The following is a 25,290-nucleotide window of genomic DNA, read 5'->3' as shown; positions in this document are numbered from 1 at the left end:
TTATGGAATTCAGAAGAAATCTCTACCCAAAAAGCACCAAGAATGTGGAACCCAGTACCATGGTGTGGTTAAAGGCAAGCTAGACAAGCATCTGAGGCAGAAGAGAATAGATGGTTTCAGTGATAGATTTAGATCAGAAAAGATGGGAGGAAACGCAAATAAAGTACAAACATCAACATAGGATAAATGACAGAATCCATTTGACCTGACCAGCCTATGTAACTTCATCCCTCACCATCCTGATATTTTCTCTTATCATCTAAAAATCTATTGAACTCAGGTCCTGCATGTACTAAGTGACTGAGCATGCACCTCTGGGGAAAATAAAATAATTCGAAGATTCACAACATTTTGACTGAAGACATTTCTCCTCATCCTTTTCAAAAGGCTGCTCATTTATTTTGCAACTTTCCACAAGCTCTAGACTCCCCAGCCTATGTAAACACACTCCCAGTATTTAATCTATCAAGTGTCTTAAGGGGAGAGGTCTTATGGTTCTTAATTCAAGGAAATACGCTTCTAATTGACCAACGTTCTTCTTAAAAGGAGGACAATCCCATCGTGCCAAGAGGATGAAGTTTAATCCAACTTAACTGCACTCCTTTGGGAGGTGCTAGTGTATTGATAATGTCACAGTAAATCAATCAGAGGTTCAAGCTGAGGCTTAGGGGATAGATATTTCAATCCTACCTTGGCAGCTAATTTGATTTTAAAAAAATTCTGACTATCAGTTGGAAGATGAAAAAAATGTAAAGTTAATCACTTTAAGGCTCTTGTGGCACAGTGATAGTGATCTCCACTCTGGACCAGAAGATCCAGTTTAATTCCTAACTGCCCTAGGGTTTGTAAAATAACCATCTGTACAGATGGTTATTAATCAATCAATCTGTTCCTAAATAAAGGGGAACAAAACTACAGTACTCCAGTTGTAGTCTCAAGGTCTTTTACAGTTGTGGAAAGACTTCACATTCATATTCCAAACCATTTGTGGTATTGTTTTTATATTTGTTCACAGGACCTGGGTGCCACTGGCTGGGCCAGCATTCGTTACCAAATCCCTAACTGCCCTCTAGGTTTAACGGCTACCACACTATTTTCTTTCTTAATTGCTTATTGCACCTGCAAGTTAACTTTCATAGATTAGTATACAAGACCACCCCAGGACCTTGAATGTCCACTTTCTCCTGTCTCATTTAAAAATAGCCTGCTTTTCTGTTGTTGCAAACGAAGTGGATGACTTCCTGTGAAGGTTTTATTCCTCAAAAAGAAATCATACACATTAGATTGTTATTAAAGCAATTATTGTCAATGTGATGAAACAATTGGGCCCTCAGAAAGCATGACAAATTTCAGTTCACGTGGGCCATTGTCAGAACTCTACATAGCAGGTTATAAGGAAAATGGGTTTCTGTACTTAACTAGCTTTAAATTTTAACAAACACGAATGCAAAAAATACTGGAAACTGTTTTATTATTTCAGTAGTAAGCAGTTACAGACAAACACCAATACATAACACATGGACCATCAGTAAATCTGCCAATGTTGTTCATATTCAATGTAAAGACTTCATGAAGAAAAGTTGTTAAATCACAAAGCCTACATTCCAAGGCAGGGGAATCAAGAATCATGGTAAAAAACCAACAAATCAGTATAGTGTCAAGAAGTTACCACTGATCATCAATAAATAAAACCTTTACCATATACAAGCATGTCTTTCAGTGCATTCCATTCTGACAAGTGTTTTGGGTAAACCAGAGACAAAGTTTTAGGTAACAATTCCCAAGATCAAAGTCCTATTAATGAAAAATGATTAATCCAAATGCAGGATTTGAATTGGAAAGTGCTTTGAGAACCTTCCTGGTTTCTTTTGCAGACAGCTACTTCTCTTCCCATATTTCTCTGAACAGTGACACTACTGATCATAATTGTGTTTAAGCTTCAAAAAGTATTACAGCTATAGTCCATTTTAAAAGTTACTGATCTCAAAAATATACATCTACACTTCATAGGTGTAGACACATTCAACAGGCTCAATCAATCAACAGCCTCAAAACATACTAGTGCCATTCCAGCCCAATTCTTTGCAACCATCTCCAGGATTTCAAAGCGACCAGAAATTGCACTCCTTTATTATCACACAAGCAACAAATGATGGAAGAGGTCAACACTAAAGGTTTAAAATGAGCAACTAATTTGCTACCATTTGGTTTTTTATCTTGGGAAAGTTCAAATTAATCCCATTTAGTTGACACTCAGCTAGTCCAGATTTAGAGCAAACACGTACAAGACATTCGAAATTGCACATATTTTCTTTTAAATTGCTATTTGCCTTGTATGGATTCACAGTTTTTCCACCTAAAGCCACCCTTTCCATTGTATAAAGGTTCAGCCTTTGCAGAATAGCTACCAACTGAAACTTAGAAGTGAAACAGATCTAACTACCCTGTAATCCAATATTCCTTAGTGACTACTCAAGAACTCATTTTTTCATTTAGTTTGTAATGAATTAGGTAAAGGTATATTTCAAGCCAAGGATTTTGAGCAGAAAGTTCCTATAGGAGCTTGTCAAGTGCACTGTGGAGGTAGGCTCAGGCAATAGATTTTACAGATTTCTGAAAAGATCCAAAGGGGTCAGCCAGCACATTGACACTGAAATAGACCAACAGTAACTCTGTACACATTGGCAGAATCATTAATATTGCAATCTTATCACCAATGGTTTAATACCCAAAAAAAAAAGTATTTAAAAAAATCATGACAAGCAAAGCAGTGCTCGTTTTCCTTTTCAAATATCAGCCAGCTGATTAACTCATGATACAAAAGCAAGATACCCTAAATCTGGAAAGAATATGCTGAAAATTCTCAGTCAGCATTGGTAGAGACTGGAACAGAGAAGTTTAGTGCTGTTTCTTGCACATGTTGCAAGACCCAAAAATTTACAGAATTTCTGTTTTTAATCTTTTATTCCTGACATTTCTGTCCTTCAAGTTCACCATATAGTATCCAAAATATGATTCAATATGTAAAAATAAATCAGAATCTTCAGGTAGGTCTTCCAATTACAAACTTTGCAGTTATAGAAAATGTTATCATTTCCTGGATACTCTCAACCCTTACACCCAACATATAGTGAAAAGTTTTACAATTTCAGAGGAAAGGAGTATCATTCCTAATGCTTTTTTGATGATTTACCAGTAAAACAGATTTCCAAAGGTGATAGAACATTTTTAATTTTTAAGTGCATACAAAGTACTGCAACATTGAACTTAACTCGAGAGCCTGGGTACTGAGCCAAGTCAAAAACTTCAAGATTTCAGCACACAAATGAGACAGATTCAGGTATTCCTGCTTTGTTGGAGGGACCACCTTTCAGATTAAAGATTAGAGAAATCTGTATTTCAAACTGGTAACTGCATTTGGTACAGAACAATGACTACAATCATTGAAAGACTAAATTAGCTATAAAGTACTTGGGGACATCCTCAGACAATGAAAACCGTATAAACAAAGTTCTTTCTTTCTTAGAAATAAGTTGTACATTTCCTATGAATATTGGTTAAAGAAAGATGAAAACAGATCAAGTTCATAAAATTATTTTGCAAGGTACAAAAAAGGAGATTGGCAAGTTAGCGAATTTAAAGAGGGGTCTGCTGCCAGCTGGAAAACATTCCTATAATTAGTAAATACATGCTTAAGAAATTCTTTAAACAAAGCATAGGACTACAACTTAGGTAGCCTTGTTGCAGACTCTGGCCAATCATAAACATCTGGAAGGAATGACTCATAGTCCGTCTTCCAAACCTTTGACAGAAAATACTCTTCTTTGTCCTCAGGTTCTGGAAACTCGAATGCCATGTTATTTGTATACAAGTATTCTGCAACCTATAAACAGATCAAAACAATTTTTAAAAAAAAAACTACACATGGCAAGAGTACACCATATGTACAAAGTTTTAAGATTGAATTTCTACAAACAGCATTATCTATAATGGAAAGGTAACAGGAAAGAAAATGGCAAAATACAGTTACTGCTAGAAAATCAGAATACATCACATCATCAATACAACAGGGAATAATGCCTCCTTCCCAAGCGAATAGGAGTATTGTCAAACAGGCAAAATACAGGGAAACACTCAAAAAGCATGCCAGATTATCCTTCACTTTATAATATTTTTTACAGTCAGTGAAGATGTCACTCCATCCCTACAAAGGACAGTGCAATAGTCACTCTTACCAATAGTCTCATGGACAGATGCATCTGCAGCAGGCAAATTGGTAAAGAGGAGGCCAAGTATGTTTATTCCTCTTGTTGGTTCCCTCACTATCTCCTGCAGACCCAGTCTAGCAACTATGCCTTTGAGGACACGACTAGCTTGACTGGTACTGCTGCTGAGCAGTCTTGATGGTGGACATGGAAATCTCCCACCAAGAATACATTTTGAGTCCTTGCCACCCTCAGTGCTTCCTCCAATGCTGTTCAATATGGAGGAGCATAGATTCATCAGGGGAGGGAGGATGGTATGTGGTAATCAGCAGGAGGTTTCCTTGCCCGTGTTTAACCTGAAGCCATTTGACTCTGGACCCTGTGAAGTCGATGTTGAGGGCACCTCCTTCCAGACAGTACACCACTGTGCCACCACCTCTGCCAAGTCTGTCCTGCTGGTGGGACATGAAATATCCAGGGATGGTGATGGTGGTTTCGGAGACATTGTCTATATGGTATGATTTGGAGAGAGTATGGCTATGAGGCTGTTGTATGACTAGTCTAAGACAGCCTTCCAAAATTTTGGCATTAGCCACCAGGTGTTAGTCAGGAGGTCTTGCAGTTCGATAGGGCAGTTTCTGCCATTGCCTTTTCCAGTGCCTAAGTCAAGGCCATTTCAAAGGGCAGTTGGGAGTCATTGTTGTGGGTCTGGAGTCACATGTAGGCCAGACCAGGTAAGGATGGCAGAATTCCCTCCCTGAAGGGCATTACTCATAGAATCATAGAATTTTACGATACAGGAGGCCATTTTACACATTGTGGCCGTACCAGCTTGCAAAAGAACTACCTAGCTTGTCCCATTCTCTAGCCTTATCTCCGTAGCTTTCTAAATTCTTTGCTTTCAAAGAGATATCTAGCCCTCTTTGGAAACCCTGTATGGAATCTGCCTCCACCACTCTCCCAGGCAGCACATTCCAAATACTAACAACACAAAGTTTGGGGGAGCTACAGATAATGAGGATTGCCAGAAGATACAGAGGATATAGATAGGCTGGATACTTGGGCCAAGAAATGGCCGATGGGGTTTAACCTGAACAAATGCGAGGCAACACATTTTGGAAGTTCCAGTATGAGGGAAGTATAATGTAAATGGCAGGAACACAAGTAATACTATTACAGGCATACAGGATCACAGTTCCCTGAAAGTGGCAACACAAGTGGATAAGGTGGTCAAGAAGGCATATGTCATGCTTGCCTTCATCAGTTGGGACATCGTGTATACAAACTGGCAAGTCATGTTGCAGCTGTACAGAACTTTAGTCAGGCCACATTTGGAATATTAGGTACAGTTTCGGTTGCCACACTACCAGAAGGTTGTGGAGGCTTTAGAGGAGGTACAAAGCGATTTACCAGGATGCTGCCTGGTTTGGAGGGTATTAGTTATGAGGAGAGATTGGAAAAACTCGGTTTGTTTTCACTTGAACATCGAAGGATGACCAACAACCTGATAGAACATTACAAAATTATGAGAGGCATGGATAGAATGGACAGTCCAAGTCTTTTTTCCAGGGTAGAAATGTCAATTACTAGGGGACATAGGTTTAAGCTAAATAGGGAATGGAGGAGATGTGAGAAGCAAGTTTTATTTCTTTACACAGGAGATGCTAAGTGTCTGGAATGTGCTCCAGAGGTGGTGGTAGAGGCAGACACAGTAACAATGTTTAAGACACATCTTAAAAGATACACGAGGGAACAGAGAGAGAAACAGACTGCTTGGAGGTAAATGGTTTCAGTTTAGAAAGCCATCACGTGTTAGCCCGAAGGGCCTGTTCCTGTACTCCTACTGTTCTTTGTTGGAAATAAAGTGGCAGTAAAAACAGCCATGAAGCAACTAGTTCATTGTATAAACCAATTTGGTTTATGTATCAAATACCAGCCTGTTCAGCATTGTTTGCGATCCAAGAATAATTTTTTTTTAAAGAAATGAAAAGGGAATAACAGAGGACATATGACATCACATTAATGAAATTATATGTTCAGTTGACAAATTGCAAGAAAGTAGTAACTTCTGATACCCATCTGAAAAATCCAATTAAAAACCTGAAATACACAGCACCAGCTGTCAGCCATTCAAAGCCCTGACCTGTTATGCCACAATAGGTTCTGTTATTGATTAGATCATACTTAATTTGTCTCACAAACTCAGTTACCGGACCTTGTTCCATAATAGTTTAATACTTACCCCTACCTGACAAAATATCAGTTTTGATCTTCAAAAACGCCATCTCTCACAGTCTCTTCAGAAAGTGAGTTTTAGACTTCCACTAGCCTTTGTATAAAAAAAGTGCTTCCTGATTTTTCCTCAATATGGCCTAGTTGTAACTTTAGGTTAATGGGCGAGTCCAGACAAGGCAGCAGAGGAAATATGGTGCATAGAAAAACTACACATCATCCTTATTATCCACTGATTTGTGCTATCCATGTATTCGTGCACTCGCAAGGTTGGCCTCGGACCCCATTTTATTTCTCTCATTGATTTATCTGGTTTGATCGCACAGCCCTTTGTGGTACATTGGAGTGTTACAGAGGAGCAGTACCCGTGCTTTGCTATCCACAGGGAATCAGTGCTCCTATCCCCTGTGGATATCAAGGATAAGATGCATTAAATGCCATAATATTTTAAATATTGCCATTGGATAGTTGCTCAATATTCTACATAAAGCAGTTCATTCAATGCTGTTACTTTCAAACCGTCCTAAAGTTTAGCCTTTGAGCCTTGGTATGATTCTCGTGAATATGTTCTTCCAAAAACAATACATCTTTTCTGAACTTCAACGCCTTGAACTAAAACAGTACACAAGATGGAGTCTGACCAAGGCTTTGTCCAACTTGCTCATTTTTAAAATTTCTAATCCTCTCAAGATACAAAGCAACATTCCAACATGGAAAGCTATTTCAAGTGGTGTTCCACTTGGTGGGCTTGGTCTTGGGACCCCTACTGTCTGTTTTTATACATGAACATGAGGGGCACAATTGGAAAATTTGCTGTCAGAAACTGGCCATGTAGTGGATAGTGTAGAAGTTAGCTGAAAGCTCCAAAATGAAAGATGGGCTAGGGGAATGGGCAGGAAAGTGGCAGATGGAGTTCAACTCTGATAAGCATGAGGTAATACATTTAGGGAGATCAAACACTAAAGGTAATGCACATTAAACAGGAATCATACTGAGAGGAGAAGATGAAGTAGAGAGAGATCTGGCCATGCAAGTGCACAGGTAGTAATACAGGGTAGATAAGGTTGTAAAGAAGGCATATGGAATGCTCACTTTCATTGGCAGAGGTATAGAATACACAAGTAGGGATAAAATTATGAAACTGTGTAGAAGATACTGATGAGGCTACAACTGGAGTATTATGTGCAGTTCTGGTGCAGGAAAGATGCAATTTATCTGGAAAGAGTGCAGGGAAGATTAACGAGAATGTTGCCCAGGCTGGAGGATTGTAGCTACAAGGCGAGATTGAAGAGACTGGGGTTGTTCCTTGGAACACAGAGAAGGCTGAGGGGTCACATAATTGAGACAAAGTTGTGAGGTGTAGAGATAGGGTAGACAAAAGGAACACGTCTTCCTTGGCAGAGAAGTCAAAAACCAGAGGTCATAGATTCAAGCTAAGTGGCACAAGGATTAGAGGGATGTGAGGAAAAACTTTTTTTTTTAAAAAATGCAGAGGGTGGTGGATGTCTGGAAATCATTGTCCGAGTTGGTGGTGGAGGCAGAGTCCTTATCCTCTTAAAACGTACCTAGATGTGCTGGAAGCTGCAGGGCTCTGGGCCACTAGCAGGAAAATGGGATTAGAAAGGGCATCTGGCTGTCTTTCGATCAGCATGGGCAAGATGGGCCGAATGGACTTGTGCTGTTTCATTTCTATGGCTCTGTAGATGGGATTAGTTTAGAATGGTACCACAGATATGGTGGGCTGAAGGCAGTGTTCCTGTGCCATACTGTCCTATAACATTTATTTTGTATGTCTATTTGTCTAAAGATTCCCAAATTCCTTTGCTACTCCACAGTTAGTGGTCTCACAATATCAAGTGCACTACATCGCAGATTTTTGTAAAAACATGGGAGCTTAGAAAATCAAATTCTGTTTAAAGAATATAGTTAGAATATTAGAAAACAAGTACGAGGTAAAAGTCTGTGCCCTCACATCAAAACAATACATTAACCAATCGAACATGCAGGATGGCTAAAATGCATATCTTAATGTAATTAAAAATACTAACGAGCGATGCACTCCCACGACTGTGGTGATAATGCAGCTTAGAGGTGTACAGACAAAATGAATCAGGAAACACAACTCTCCATTTTCTAACCATAGAATTTTACTTCTCTCAAGTGACAAAAATAAAAATTGGAACCTGCACAACAGATGAGGACCTAGATAATACAGACAAGGTAGGTATATGTCCCATTACATTTTGATATAGTTTTTAAAAAACCTTCCACTTTCAGATTAAAACAAAAAGGATGCTTACCTTAGCTGCAGTGTGAACGGAGACTTTACGGATCTTAGATAGGGATGGATAAAGGCGCCCTTGGGCTAACTCATTATTGGTCACCTGCTCGGCCAGTGCCTACAGAAAAATTACATGAGGAACTGTAAGACAATACAAGTACTCTCTTACCATACCACAGGTTTAATGAATTTCAGAAGAGTACTGCTGACAATTTCCCAGAGTAAATATTTTCAACTTTAAAGCAATTATTTCTGATCATTGGACTTAGTTTTAGCATTACACATTTATTATATTGTCAATGTACTAGTCTGCAACTTTAATTCTAAGCTGGCAGCGAGTAACAGAAATTTATGCCGCAGAGTGTAATGAAGCAGCACTGGCTTTCAGAATTAATTTTGCATTTGACAACAGGCCTCACTTTTGCCCAAACTCCCCCTACACATGGGCTTAACATTTTTAGTTTCCTCTTTCCTGGAAGTATTCGTCAACCTTTATCCAGTGGAAAACCTACAGTGGCTTTTGTGCTTAGAAACACTAAAGTTGAAAGCAGGTTCCTGTTACATCATGGGGACCAGACATGTAAATGAAAAGCAACACAAATTTACCTTTGCCTAGTCAACTACTTGATAACTTTAAAATGTGCAGTTTATACTCTCCGTTGGGCTCCTCTTGCGAAGTTGGGCATAATATATTTGTGGATTGGAAGGCATAACATTAGAATTCGTTTGGAAAATGGGGCGGGGGGGTGGAGGCGGAAGAGAGCACGGTCCCTTTAAAAGATGATGTGCTTTTTTATGCTTGGAAATTTTAAAAAGTCTGCAGACAGCAGATGATGCAGCGTTCTTGAAACAAACATTATATCAGAACAATTGTACTGTTAGCAGGCAATTTTCAAATTTGGAGATAGCAAGAACTGCAGATGCTGGAGTCAGAGACACCACAGTGTGGAGCTGGAGGAACACAGCAGGCCAGGCAGCAGAGAGCAGGAAAGTTGGGTCAAAGTTTGGGTCAGGACCCTTCTTCAGAAATGGGGATGGGGAAGGCAGCTCAGAAATAAATAGGAGGAGGGGTGGGTAGGTGGAATGGCAAGAGGTGAATGCAGGTAGGGAGTGGTGGGGCTGATAGGTGAGAGAGAAGATAGACGGGTTGTGTCAGGTCAAGGAGGAGGTGGGAGGGAGGATGGGTGGGGCTGGGCAAAGGTGGGTGGGGTGATGATAGGTTGGATGTAGGTAAAGGGTAGCGGGGATTGGTCCGTTGGAAGGGTAAGGCAGATAGGTGGGGAAGACGACAGACAGGTTGTGTCAGGTCAAGGAGGCCAGGTTGGATATGGGACGAGGCCGGGGGTGGGGAGATTTTAAAACTGGTGAATTCCATGTTTAGGCCATCGGGCTGTAGGCCTCTGAGGCAGAACATGAGGTGTTGCTCCTCCAGTTTGTGTGTGATGTCACTGTGGCACTGGAAGAGGCCCAGGGCGGGCAAGTCACAAAGGGAATGGGAGGGGAGTTAAAATGGTTGGCAATCCCAAGATGTTGTCATTTGTCGCATACAGAGCACTGATGCTCTCCGACATGGTCCCACCCATGTAGAGGAGGCCACATTGGGAGCAACGGACGCAGTAGACCAAGTTGGAGGATGTACAGGTGAACCTTTGTCAGATATGAAAGGTTAACTTTGGGCTTTGAATGGAGGTGAGGGGGGAGGTGTAGGGGCAGGTGTAGCACTTCTTGCGGTTGCAGGTGTGGTGGGGTTATTGGAGAGTGTGGAGCAGACGAGGGAGTTGCAGAGTGAGCAGTCCCATGAAAGGCAGATGGGGTGGGGAGGGAAATATCTCTTTGGATGTTGGGTCAAATTGCAGATGGCAGAAGTGACAGAGAATGATGCGCTGGATGTGGGGATTGGTGGAGAGGTATGTGAGGACCAGGGGGTTCTGTCTTTATTGTAACTGGGGATGGGGAGGGGTTTTGAGGTCAGAAGTGCAGAAATCGCAAGAGATACGGTTGAGGGCATTTTGATCACCATAGGCGGTCCTTGAAATAAGAGGACATGTGGGATGTCCAGGAGTGGGGCGCTCCATGTTGGGAGCAGATGCGGCAGAGGTGGAGAAATTGGGAGTAAGGGATGGCATTCTTGCAGGAGGGTGGGTAAGAGGTGTAGTCCAGGTAGCTATGGGAGTTGGTGGACTTTGAAATAGATGTTGGTGTTGAGGCACTTAGCAGAGATGGAGACAGAGGGGTCCAGGAAGGAGAGGGAGGTAACGGAGATGGCCCAGGTGAATTTGAAGTTGGGGTGAAAGGTGTTAGTAAAGTTGAGGAACTGTTCGAGCTCGTGAGTGCATGAGGCAGTGCTGATAGAGTCATCAATATAGAGAAGGAAGAAGATGGGGATGGTGCTAGTGTAACAGCGGAAAAGGGACATGTATCCTCCGAAGAGACAGGCATAGCTTGGACCCATGTGGGTGGCCATGGCCACCCCCTTAGTCTGTAGGAAATGAGAGGAGTTAAAGGAGAAATTGTTCAGGGTAAGGACAAGTTCTGTTAAGCGGATGAGGGGGGGTCGGTGGAGGAGGACTGGTTGGGACTACGGGAGAGGAAGAAGCGGAGGGCTTTTAGGGCTGTCTGCGTGGGGGATACATAGTGAAGATGATGTGGTGGAGGCCAGGGAATTGGAAGTCTTGGAGAGGTGGAGGGCGTGGGTGGTGTCTGAGAGAAGATGTTTGGTGGTCACTGGTGGGATCATAAGAGGGCGGTAGGAGGTGTCAGAGTTGGTGCCTGGCTTTGGTGATGTAACGGTCAGTGTGCCATGCCACTACTCTGCCACTCCCCACCCCATTTATCCACGGGTTGGATGATGAGGTTAGGATTGGAGTGGATTGGTCTACTGCATCCGTTGCTCCCAATGTGGCCTCCTCTACATTGGTGAGACCAAGCATAGACCCTGGGACCGTTTCGTAGAGCACCTGTGCTCTGTAAGCGACAAATGACAACAGCTTCCAATCGCCAATCATTTCAATTCCCCTCCCACTCCCTGGGTGACATGTCCATTCTGGGCCTCCTCCACTGCCACAATGACACCACATGCCAACTGGAGGAGCAACACCTCCTGTTCTGCCTCAGAAGCCTACAGCCCGACAACCTAAACATAAAATTCACCAGTTTTAAAGTCTCCCCACCACCAGCCTCATCCCATATCCAACCCTCCCTCTCATTCCTGCCTCCTTGACCTGACACAACTTGTCCATCTTCTTCCCCAACTATCCACCCTACCTTTCCCACCGACCAATCCCCATTACCCCCTATCTGCATCCAATCTATCACCATCCCACCCACCTTCCCCAGACCCAGCCCTCCTCTCTCTATTTCCCAAACTACCTTCCCCCTCTCCATTTCTGAAGGGTCCAGACCCGAAACGTCAACTTTCTTGCTCCTCCGATGCTGCCTGGCCTGCTGTGCATCCTGTGAAAACTTCTGCATCTCCAAATCCAAATATTCCAGTTTATTTTGTTTCCACAAACCTTTGCAGCTGCCAAGAAAACGTGACTGCTGATAGTACGAACCCCAACAAGAATTACAGCCAGTGCCACACCTGCAATTAAGAACAACTTCAGTGAGAGTCATCTGATTGGACAAGTAGCGGGCAGGAATCCTGCATAGACATTTACGTTTGGAGAAAACAAAACAGAACGTGGTATCCCACAGTACCAGAAGTTTGTAGTTCAAGTCAGTGTCCTTCTACCAGGACTGGAAGATGTTAGACGGATAACAGGCTTTAAGAAAGATGCATTTGTTGTCAATGCTACTACTAGATGGAATGCTGTGCGCACACAAACACAAAAATCAGAATGTCGTTATTAATCTCACATCCAGCAGTAAAGTGCTATGCATTACAAATAAAATGTAAATAAAGTTGTGACAGCTAAAGTAATACATGTACATTTTGGAAAAATTATTCCAGCCAGAAAATGCAGAGGGCCCCGGAATTTACATTGCTGCCAAAAAATTTAAAGTTTCTCCTCTGGGTAACTGCAACCTGACTGTACAGAACACTCAAAATTTGAAATAAATTAATCCTCAGTCAGGAGTTACAATCATTTTACCTTCAATTATCAAAATGCCACTTGGGCCAAGGTGGGTAGTGGAGCTAGAGACTATTGAATGTTTGATTTAAAACGAGACTGCTATTATCACAGTGCTTACTTTTGAATCAGAAATATTTTGCACAAAAACATTGGATAGTTTCAGTTACCATCAAGAGTTGGTGAAGTCATGGCTGCAACTATGTACTTGTGCAGATGGATTACGGTTCCCATATTTAATGGCAATGCCATGCATTAGGAATACACACTGAAACAAAAAGTTCCATGATAGGGTGGGAGGTAGGAGAAATTAAAATGGTAACAGAGATAATGGCACTATGCAAAAGGTGGTGGTAATGGGACAAGTAAAGAAACAAACAAGAGGAAGTGCAAATGGAAAGTATCCTCATGCTTTCCACCCTACGACAGATTTTTCGCTCCTTTCACCCTTAGCTTTCCCCTGTCCTCAGTTAAAACCTGTTGGATCTTTAATTTGTTCCAGTTCTGATAGGAGATCACAAACATTAAGCCTTTACTCTGGTCCTCTACACTCAAGCTTCTAACCAAAGTACTTCAGCATTTTCTGCTTTTATTCCACATAACTAAATTCAGACAATATTTCTGGTTAGATTTTCATTGGAAGAAAATCCTTCTATGCAATAGGAGTTCTAAGTTAGTTGTGAATTAGATAGTTTTATGTTAGACTGCTGCAATTTCTGGTTTATAAAATCAGCAAAAATATCTCTAGTATTTGAATGCTCCTTTTCGTTTCCTTTTTGGGTCTACTGTCCAGTGCAGCTTTACACGTCAAAGCAGAACAAATCTCCAGTTGAACAAAAACAAATCCAAAATGATGATTGAAAACTGAATAAAAGTGAGGTCTGAAAATAAAAAAAAAAAAAAAAAAAAAACGATGTACCTCTCCACTTGCAAAAATCAACATCCATAAATACCTGGATGGTTAACAAAACCAAACAACTAACAGAGGAAATAAAAATGTATTTATTATGCGTGAAGGAAAATTTGGTAGAACAAAATAGGGAAAAAAATGCATCAACCTTGTGCTTTTTGTAGCTACTGGATCTCAAAGCTCTTTGCAGCCAAAGAGATACTTAAATAAGTATATTAACTGTAGAAAACACAGTAGTCAAAGCAAACTTTCATGAACACAATGACTAGCTAATCCATTTTTGTGCTATTGATTGTGAAATAAATACTGGGGTAACTCTCCTGCTCTTCAAAGGACTTTTTTACATCCATCCAATCAGGCCAGGAGGGCCTGGATTTAATGTCTCCTCTAAAAGACACCTCCAACAATACATTGTTTCCTTACTACTGCATTGGAACGTCAGCCTTGATTTTTTTGTATTCAAGCCTTGGAGTGAGACTTGAACTTGAAACCTTGAGATTGGATGGCAAGTCTGCCACTAAGTAATAGGTGTTGCACTAATTCAGGCAGAGAATCTTAAAATATAGACCATGTTAACTGCATTATTTGAGATAAAGAGCAACAAATAATTTATTCTCAAAATACAACAGGCAGTCATGAACAAGTTAACTAAATATATCAGACAATATTGATGAGACCAAACCATAACAGAGTTTTAAGTAAGCACAAGTGCAGACACACCATACTAACCAGGGAAGATATAAGCATTATTTCCTTGTCCTGGTTGAAATACACGTCCATCTGGCAGAGTCACCGAGTCAAATGGACTACCGCTGGCAAAAAGGCACCTTCCCTATAAAACAGGCAATTAAAAAAACAAATATAGCATCTAAAGATGTAAGCAAATTTGCCATTTAACTTCATGTTTTCCAAGTGCAGGTCATGTTTAGGGTTTTTTTTTAATATCACAAATGTTTGAAGGAGAAAAGCTACATTTAAGTGTCAGGGTATTTGAAGGGAAGTGTATCCATACAAGTTTTGTGTTTTAAAAATATACAGCAAGGCAAAAGGCATTTAAAACACTCTCCATAGCCCAACCGAGTTCAGGAACTAAAAATAAGATAGACAAACTGACTTTTCAACAATTGAAAACAAGCAAACAGAAATTGCTGCCAAAACTCAGCAGGTCTGGCAGCATCTTTGGGAAGAAAGCAGAGTTAGCATTTTGAGTCTGGTGATGTTTCATCAGAACTGATAGCAGCTAGGAAAAACTGGGTATTTAAACTGCACGAGGTATGACTGTGCTAAAAAGCAACCAATGTTGTAACAGAAATGAAAACAAAATTGTTGGAAGAAACATAGCAGGTCTGGTAGCATCTGTAGAGACAACAGTCTTAACATTTCGGATCCAGCGACCCTTCTTCAGAATTGCCGAGTCATTTTTAGCAATTTGTTTTTGTTTCCGATTTCCAGTATCTGTAGCTCTTTGGGTTTCTTCCATGTCACGACAGGACTGGGTGTAAAAACAAGCATGGATGTAATCAGGCTTCAAAAAGTTATTTTTGATCTTCCAAGCAGAAAATGAGATACTGCGTATTTTACTTCCTAGTTCAGCAACTGTAACAATACTACAATTTGGTTGACTCTTTCCCCTGCTTAATGATATCACGGTTGCTCTGTGCTGAATGATCTCCTTGATTTTGGTGTAAATTTACATCAACATTGGGAAAGGTTAAGCCCAAGTCAGAGAATGTTAGATTTTTGCAGCTTTGTTCTAGAATAGCAGCAAGCAGCATCACTTTGCTGCTGAAACAAAATCTGTGCCATTTAATCAATCAAGACAAGCCACTTGTGCAGCAACACAATGTGTTCATTATTTTGTATGATAAGAAAATTAGTTGTACTGATTGAACTAAGTGGGTTTGAGCATACTATTTGGCCAAATGTTCACTTGCTTCATTTCTGGTCTTGGCTTCCTATGGTGTTTACTCAGCCCACTTTCAAAAGAATCGAAGGCACGTACATAAACTTGTCTTTGGACACAAATATCCAGTCAGAACAGGAAGAGAAATGACCAATACATCCTGGATTATGTCACCAAATGGTCTGATTGAGAAACACAGACACATCCCAAAATACAAGAAACATAAACCACTTACACAAGTGACAGGCACTTATGTAAATCCAAGGCAAGACAGTCAAACAGTTACTTGGGACATTTTGTTTAACTAATATCTGTAGTGCAAAAAGTCGCAAGATGTTTTATGGAAATAATGTAAAGCAAAAAACTTAAGATGTAAGGAGATGCGGCAGATGGCCAACTATATAGACACAAGGAAGATTTTAAGGAGTTTTTTTCTTAAGTGGAGGAAAAATTTAGGAAAAAACAAAAATGGATGGATCTAGGGAAGATGTTCCAGAGCTTAAATCTTTTGCAGCTTGATACACAGAAACCCATGGAGGATACTCAAGATTTATAACAGGCAAGAATATGGCAAAGGCTTGAGAGACGTGGAGATTACAGAGATAGGGAAGATTGAGGCACTCTTCAATAAGGAGTCAGACGTGTAGGTCATCAAGGACCAAATCCATGGCTGCTTTCTCAGCAAAGACATCAAGGGAAGGAGCTAATTCAACTGCACCATTTCAGGGGTCAACTTGAGCACAGGATGGAGCCTATTAAGACATGCAAGGAAATTCTTACATGCAGCTTTGGATATCATAACATCCAAAATCCAACCACAAACTATTAATCCTGCCAAAAAGCAAAAAATTATTATTACACTGTTGAACCTGCAGTTATTTAAGCATTTAGTAATGGGGATCTGGGAACACAGAATGGTTATTTTAAAATCAATTATTACTCAACATGTTTATGGAGGTGATATTGAATCATTTGCCAGACAAAAGGACAAATATAAATTTAGGACAATTTACAACTTAATCGCAGGATTTGATTATATGCTTAAATCAGAGTAGGGTTTGAATTATAAAATAGATATAAAAATTACAGGAAGAATGGAGGGATGATATCAATTGATTAAACAACTGAACTGAAAATCACAGATGGCATAAACTGGATTTATTTCTTTCCTCAAGAGAACTTGTCATATGGAGTTTGAAAATTTAGTGTTCTGTCACTGTGGCTCGAGTGGCAGTACACTCTTGTCGCAAAGTTTCAATGTTCTGGTTTAAGTCTCAGGCCAGGGTTTGAGCATAAATGTCAACACAGATTCCAGTGAACTATTCTACTTTGGAGGAAGGTGCTATCTCCGAGATGCGATGCCACCAAAATCCCTTCTGTCCTCAGGTGAATGTAAAAGATCGTAAAGGCATGGCACTATCTTAAAGAAGCACAGTGGATTTATTCCTGTTTTGGCCCTTACATATCCCTCAATCAACATCACAAAAAACAGATTAACCGGTCACCATTATATTGCTCTATGCAAATTGTCTGCTATTTCCTACATTACAACAGTGACTGCATTTCAAAATGTACTTCATTCATTGTAAAAGTCTTTAAGACAGCTGGTGTCATTAAAAAAAAAAACACAATGTAAAATGCAAGTCTTTGTTTTTCAACGGCAAATGAGGGAAGAACACAATTTGTCACAATACCTCAGTTAAAGTATATGCATCCTCTGCAGTACATTCAGCTTTCTCTGTCGGATTACTTAGTGCAAAAATTATAGGTCGTTCATTAATCCTTCCCATGGCATTAATCACATCTTTGCTAAACAGTCTTCCAGCACCTGCTACCCCTGCCAAGAACAAATTGAACAAAGTCAACCTTTGTTGGGAGACGTGGGGAGAGGGGCGAGATGGCGGGAGAGGGGTGAGACAAAAAAATGGAGGGGAATGAAAGGGAGAGAGCAGCTCATATTTTGACCATAAACATGAGTAATTTATAATACATCAACTTCACTGCAGTGTCTTTTTGGTTTACACTATAAATTTTAAACATTTTCACTTTATCTATACTGAAATTGTTGAAATTAGGATCAATGCAAGAATTAACGTTTCAAGCATTTTACCAAGTCACAGTACAATTTTTGAACGTTATTTTTGTTAGAATTTAAAGTTTTTTGTCATGGAAAGGTTTAAACTCGTACAGAAGATGAAATACAGAGCTTATATGAAAGAGATTCAAAATTTTAACAAAAACAAGCTTACAAGAATATTGAAGTTGTGCTAATTTATATTTATTTTAGATATTTTTTGAATTACGATCAATTGCAAAAAGTTAATCAGAGGATATCTACAACGTTTAAGTGCAGTTTAAATATTTATTCTAAATAAATTATGTTTTCTGCAGAAGTAAATCATTTTAAATAATATCCCAAACACTGACTCTGCTCCTAGATCCAGTTTCAGCACCAGGAGGATATTAATATTCTTACAAGTTATTTCACAAGATAACAGGCATAAAAATATCTTTCAAAAAGAATTGTATACACAATCTTTAATGCTAATGATAATAGTTACACATATATTGGAAGAAATTCTGGTTTAAAAAAAACTGAGTGGAGAATTTACAAGTTTATTTTTAGAAACAGAAAATGAGCAAGAACATGACACTGAAAACAGAAGTTTTAAAGAAATAGACAAGAATGAAAAAAAGAGCGAGCTAGTGTGGTCCTTTGTAGGGGATGAAGGGGTGCAGGTGGGAAATAAGAAACAAACCAAAGTTGATACTGTGGAAAAATGGGTAAAGCTACAGAAGTGAAAAGCTGACTAGAAATTCCAATGGAGTTACAGGTAATAAAGGCATGGACTTGGAAGGTCACAATACTTTCAAGATCTTCATAGAAGACAGATGTTTGTGATGGAGTGTGACTTAATAACTCTGAACTATCAATTTAAAATATATACAATTATGCCAATAGCAAAAACTTGGGACTGCTGCAGTTCACAATCCCCAAGAGCAGTGTTCTGCTGTTCAACATTGAGATTGTACATCGTGTTAAAGAAAAGTTCTTAATACACTTCCACAAGCACCATTTGAAATTAAATCTAAGAAGCAGCAAATGAAGCCATTTCCATATATTCTATTGTAGCTTTTACCACTTACCAATAATAGCAGTGGGCTGTAAAGTATTAACTGCATCCAGAAATGTCTCAATTTTCTGATCAGGTGCAGTGTGGACATAAGGTTCTTGGTTTTTGTCAATTGGCTGCGATCGACCCTATAGTCGAAAGCAGCACTGTTAGAATTTGACTGCAACATTCATACTTGGTTAATTGATAACTGAGGAAGAGTTAAAGGTTTCTTTCTAAATAAATAAGCTATGTGCTCGTTTTTCCCCCACTGGATTTTCTAAAGACATACACCATCAACAATCCAGATAATGATGAATAAGCAAGTACCTGATAAATTACATAATAACTAATGTAATTCAAAGTGTTTTGAGATATTTCAGGATAGGATAGGTGTCTTCCGTTTTTGGATAATAAGCTATACTAACATTTCTGCACTAATCATCTAGTATGCAGAACAGTAATTGATATTTATATGGAAATTATAAAACAGTTATCTATGATTTTCCAGAAACCACAGAACAGATGGCATTAAATGTAATCACTTAAAATAACTGAACTGCAACTATCACTGCACATTTTATATTTGCACATAATTCAGAGGGAGTGTAACAAAGAACCTGGGCACAGATTCATTTCTCCTTTTAAGAAATTTGTTCAAAGCCAATCTAAATCAGGAGGAAATAATTCCTCTCAATGCTTGCAAATACTCAACTATTTTTGTAATCAATTTCCTCAAGCGAAGGAAGTTAATGTTAACTCAAGTTATAGATTACTTTGATAAGTTTTTTATAACTTTCGATATCCAGTTTTGAGGTGTTACGCTGGCATTTTTGGTTGCCTCAAACCATATTTTTGGAGATGGTTAAGCATTTGAAATATGCAGGATAACAAACAGATCACAACTTTTGAGTTGTGCATTTCCAAACAAGTTACTTCTTGATCATCAACTTACTTTGGAAGAAATATGGTGGTACATAATTGAAATTCAAATATATTGACCCTCCTCTTTGAGCATAAGAACATAAGAAATAAGAGAAGTAGACTATTGAGCCCCTCAAGTCTGTGCCACAATACCACAAAATCATGGCTGATTTGACCCAGACCTCAAATCTTCTTTCATGTCAGCTCATCATACCTCCTCTTCAAATGCTTTTCATCTCTCTCTGGAGTAGAAAATCCCAGGCTTCACAACCCTCTGGGAGAAGAAATTATTTTGTATCTCAGTTTTAAATCAGCACTCCCTTATTTTACGAATACGTCCCCCTAAATGAGACTCTCCTTAATTTCTCCGAGTTTCACCATAAGACCACAAGACATAATAGCAGAATTATGGCATTCAGCCGGAGTCTGGTCTGCCATTCTATCTTCACTGACATATGGTTCTCCTTATCCATGTGGATTGAGGAGAGAGAGTATTGGTCGTGTCTTTTTGGAGCCAGTTGGTGTTCGTGTACCCTTGTTGTTAGTTTCCTTCCTGTTTGTCCGATTGTAGTATTTCTCAGTCTCTGCAGGGGATCTTATAGATGACATTGGTCCTGTCCATGGCAGGGTGTGGGCCTTTGGTTCGGGTGAGCAGTTGTCGTAGGGTTGACGTGGGCTTGTGTGGGCACTCTTCTCAACTCACATGGATAAGGAGAGTGACCAATTCTATTAGGACAACACCAAAATCCTGGGACAAGCTAAGCAGAGACAGGCACGGGAATTCCTAGAAGCCTGGTACTCCACGAAGAAAGCCATCAATAAACACAGAGCTCAGTCCACTACAAAGGAAAACCGGAAGGGAGGCAATCCAGCTCAACGGACTCCAGAGTTTAAAACCCAGGAGGGAAAACACACCGACGCTTCATCGGAGACTGCACTGATGATGTTACCCAGCAGGGTAGTGAAACGTCTGCGAAACAACAAACCAGCTCGGCAAGCCAACCAACGTTAACCTTAAGGGCCAAGTGTAACACTGTGGCTCAGTGGTCAGCACTGCTGCATCACAGCGCTAAGGACTCAGGTTTGATGCACAGTTATCCATGGCTGGAAAACTCCAGCAGTCATTCTCAAATGTCTGCAAAGGTTTTCTCCAGGTGCGTCATTTTCAAACCATAATTCAAAGATATGCAGGTTAGGCCAGGCCAATTGGCCATGCTAAATTGCTCCAGTGTCCAGGGATGTTCAGATTAGGTGGATTAGCCACGGCAATACGGGGATTACAGAGATAGGGCTTAGGGGCAGCTGGGTCTGAGTGAGATGCTCTTTAGAGCTCAACGCGGACTCTATGGACCAAATGGCCTCTTTCTGCACTTTAGGAATTCTATGATTCTAATCCTGAACTCGGACTCCCCAGTCCCTTTGAGGTTCAGATTTCCAAAGCCTTTCCCCAATTTAGAAAACGGTCTACGCTTCTATTCTTTCTACCAAAGCGCATAACCTCACACCTTCCTACCCTGGATTCCATCTGTTACTTCTTTGCCCACTCTTCTAGACTGTCCAAGCCCTTATGCAGCCTCCCCATTTCCTCAACTCTACCTCCACCTATCTTTATGCCACCTTCAAACTTAGCAACATTAGCAACGTGATTAGTTGCAGCCCCAACATGGACCCTGTGGAATGCCACTAGTTACTGGCTGCCATCCTGAAAATCTATGTGTCCTATATCCATACTCGCTGGCTTCTGCTAGTCAGCCAGTCCTCTATTCAAGACCAAAGACAGGTGAACCTGCCTATAGTTTCCTGTGATAACAAGGTGTACAGCTGGATGAACACAGCAGGCCAAGCAGCGTCAGAGGAGCAGGAAGGCTGACGTTTCAGGTCTAGATCTTCTGCCTCCTTCCCTTCTTAAACCGGGTGTTGGATGATGAAACCCAAAACATCATACCTGCCAATTTCAATCTGCACTACAAGCTCATTTACCTTGTTTCATATGCCGGTGGCACAGTGGTTAGCATTGCTGCCTCACAGCGCCAGGGACCCGGGTTCAATTCCAGCCTCGGGCACCTGCCTGTGTGCAGTTTGCACATTCTCCCCGTGTCTGCATGGGTTTCCTCCGGGTGCTCCAGTTTCCTCCCACAGTCCAAAGATGTGCAGGTTAGGTGGATTGGCCATGCTACATTGCCCGTAGTCCTCAGGGAGGTGAAGATTAGGCGGGTTTTAGGGGGATGGGTCTGGGTGGGATGCTCAGAGGTTCAGCGTGGACTTGTTGGGCCAAAGGGCCTGTTTCCACACTGTAGGGATTCTATATACAGTGCGTATTTAAGTACAACACCTTCAGTCCTGCATTGATTGCCTCCCTTCTCATCGTTGACCCCAAAGTTAGATTCCTGACCCTTCCCATATCCTGTCCTATTGTTGTGGAAACTTTTAAACAACTTCTGCTGAGCCCTCCACCCTTTAACTTTGTCCATAATTTTCCACGTCACTGAATCCACCACTGCCACTTTAGTTTCAAACCCTATCTACAGCCCTAGTTATATGATATGGATTCCATCCTATCACGACAGCTCCCCACTTCCCCACCAGAGGTGCCAACATCCCATGAATTCAAATCCATTTCTCCCTCACCAATCTTTAACTACACATTTGCCTCTAATCTTGTTGACCCTGTATGAATTTGCTTGTGGCTCAGGTATTAATCTGAAAATAACTACCTTTTTGGTTCTGATTTTTAATTTACCCCCTCGCTGCTCAAATTCCCTCTGCAGAACCTCTTTCTTCTCGTATCATTGGTCCCTACATGGATCACAGCAACTGGATCTTTCCCCTTCTACTCAAAGTTCTTCTGCAATGCAGATTATATACCTTGAGCCTAGGCACCAGGCAGGCCACATAGCCTTTGGGACTCTCAATCCTGGCCAACAAAGTGTCTATTCCCCTGACTATACTATCTCTGATTACAACGGTATTTCTCTTTTCTCCCCCTCTTGAATGGCTCCTTGTACTATAGTGATGGGGTCAGTTTACTGGTCCTTCCTACAGCCTCCACTCATCTACACTGGGAGCAAGAATCTCAAATCTGTTAGACAAGTTCAAGGGCTAAGGCTCCCTTAGGTCTTCTGCCTTGCTTTTAGTCGCACCCTCCTGTCCCTGAGAACTGATCAAAATCAAGTTAGTTAATATAAGGGATGCAACTGCCCCTTGAAACACAGCATCCAGGTAACTCTCCTTCTTCATGGTGTGTTGCGTTACAATGTTCAAACTCTGCTCATTGCTTGTGGAACTCAGACTTCGAGTCAATCAAAACTTGCTACAGATGTGGTCACTTAACCACAATGGGATCCACTACCTCCCACGTCATGCAGGTACACACTGTCTGGCCTGGCACCTCTCATTTCATTACTTAGTTCTCAACTTGATTTTTAAAGACTTCTTACTACTCTTCATGTGAATCTTACAAAGTTTGCAATTCAATGACAGAAAATAAGTGATTACATAATTGCAGCTCCATGTGGCCCAAATTTTCCAGTCTCTGGAAAGCTGGGAATCCCCTTGGATGTCCCCATTGCACATCCAGTTGCTTGTTCAGAAGTGTGACACAAAAGTAAATGTTTTAGTTCGCTTGCTCACCTGATAAAGTAAGCCATATTTGTCGAACATCCATATTTTCTTTTGAGCTTCCTCTTCTGATATTCCAGTTTCTTTCATGGCCAGCACAATCAAATCAGCAATTCCCAGGGCTGCCTGCATGAAACAGTAAGAGCAAATCATCACTTGAAATTATTTGCAAAATCATAAAAGCATATACAGAGCTATTCCCAATTTAAAATTTCATGAACTGAAAGGAACTTCAGTTACCTGGATAAAATTGGAGAAGTTAGCTTGAAGAAGAAAAAGTTCAGTTTAAATAGAGATGTTCAAAATCATATAGGGTCTGGACAGAAAAGATGGGAAGAGACTAGCCATACTCAGAAGGATTAAGAATGTTCACTTTTAAAAACTTAGTGGTTGGCTTAGAATTAGAATGCACTGCCTGAAAACTTGGTGCTTGTAGATTTAATCCTGGCTTTCAAAAAAGTAGTTACTAGAAAACTAATTGCATGGCTACAGGGAAAATGGAGGTTGGTGGGGTAGTTGTTGGTGGTGGTGGCGGCGAGGCTAGCTAAGTTGATTTTGGGGACAGCTGGCACAGACACCAGTTGAATGGTCTCCTTCTGCACTGTAGTGATTCTATGAGAAACCACATAGAGCAGCACAAACATGATTGTCAAATTAGGCAGAATTTCCTTTTTATTTTCCAATCTCCAAAAGCTGCTTAAGTATTTGCTAAATTTTGGCAGACATTTGAAAAATAAACTGAGAAGTAGGATCGGCAATAAATATATAACATTGTGACAAAGGAACATCAACCTGAAATGTGAAATGATCTTTTGTCCACAGGTGTTGCCAACCTTGCTGAATATTTCTAGCATTTTGTCTTCAATTCAGGTTTCTGGCATCCATCCATAGTATTTTGAGCATTTCAGAGTAAATAAATTTGATGCCAATAACTGCAAGGCATGTGACCACAGAATTACTTTCCTCCTCAATTGAAGTCGAGTGATATTTTACAGTCAGTGGCCAGATGTTGTTTAAATATGGAAGTGAAGAGCAGGACAATTCTGACAGCAACGTTCCAGCTTGTTATAAACTGTACATATGCAGTCTCTAAGTTGCTATTGAATTGCACTTTAAAATGGTGACCTGCAACAGTCTAATCAGTATTTCTACTGCAAAATTCAGTCTTATATTGTGGACTGCATACCTTGTTAGGTTCAGTTCTATAACATCATTACTGTTATGATCCCAACTGTTGTTATTATTGGACAAGTCAGAACCCAGACTGAAATTTTTATTTCACGAGATTGGCTTTCACTGAAAGCCAAGCAATACTGCAGATTTGGTTTTAGTAATAAGACAGGAAGTTTGTTACATAAGAGAAGTGAATAAAAAAAAAAGAACAAACCAAGCTATTCACACAACACAATATCCCATCTACCCCACAATATTCTTTTACAGTTCAAACACAAGACCAAATTCTCTTCTCTATCATGTCCACAAGTTTGATTTGACTGCTGATTTCAATTTTGTCTTGAGTATTTCATAGCATCTTCCTTGTGTATTGACAGAATGGAGCTTAGATTTTGTAAAACTGTCCCAATACAAAACAATTCCCATCACCACTTCAGGAAGTCTCTCTTTCTCTCTAACTGATATTTTATCCAGAACCATAAATCCAGGAATGCTGACAAACTCACCATAAAACCATCCTCTCTCACACAGACCAAAACCCATTTGCCACAAGTTCAAAACCAAAAACTTTTAAATTAATGATGAATAAGCTATGTATAAATCACACACCTTGCATGCCATTAGGAATCTCCACATTTCTTTTGGCTTAAAATTGGTATTTATACTTCACATGAGCCTCCTCTATTTTTCTTCACTATAACTCACCAACTTATACTTCTACTGTTTCCATCATATTTTTGTTTGCACAACCTTAAAATGCATCAACATTATCCATTCTCCCAGTTTCTCGGTCTCCGTTGCATTTGTTCAGATGACGCCAACTTGGACAATGGAGTCTTTGAAACGTCCACCGTCTTC

At 40.3% G+C, this 25,290-nt stretch overlaps 1 protein-coding gene across 3 annotated transcripts in view; it reads right to left on the bottom strand.

The window, feature by feature from the left end:
• Nucleotides 1-1,454: 1,454 nt before the first annotated feature.
• me2 (malic enzyme 2, NAD(+)-dependent, mitochondrial) overlaps nt 1,455-25,290 on the bottom strand; it is a 67,420-nt gene continuing 43,584 nt past the window's right edge. For 2 of the 3 annotated variants that reach the window (XM_048604018.1, XM_048604010.1), the window contains 7 exons: nt 23,272-23,385; nt 18,752-18,866; nt 17,299-17,441; nt 14,431-14,533; nt 12,231-12,301; nt 8,738-8,836; nt 1,455-3,883 (listed from right to left, as the gene is read on the bottom strand). In XM_048604018.1, coding sequence (XP_048459975.1) covers nt 3,722-3,883; nt 8,738-8,836; nt 12,231-12,301; nt 14,431-14,533; nt 17,299-17,441; nt 18,752-18,866; nt 23,272-23,385 — 807 coding nt within the window. In that variant the 3' untranslated portion in view covers nt 1,455-3,721. Of the gene's footprint in view, nt 3,884-8,737; nt 8,837-12,230; nt 12,302-14,430; nt 14,534-14,586; nt 15,194-17,298; nt 17,442-18,751; nt 18,867-23,271; nt 23,386-25,290 lie in introns of those variants that run through there. The other variant, XM_048604025.1, reaches the window with a different exon arrangement.

This window comes from Rhincodon typus, chromosome 1 (assembly GCF_021869965.1).
Source record: "Rhincodon typus isolate 14 chromosome 1, sRhiTyp1.1, whole genome shotgun sequence".
NCBI classification, from domain to species: domain Eukaryota; kingdom Metazoa; phylum Chordata; class Chondrichthyes; order Orectolobiformes; family Rhincodontidae; genus Rhincodon; species Rhincodon typus.
This window is presented reverse-complemented; position numbering and strand designations above follow the sequence as displayed.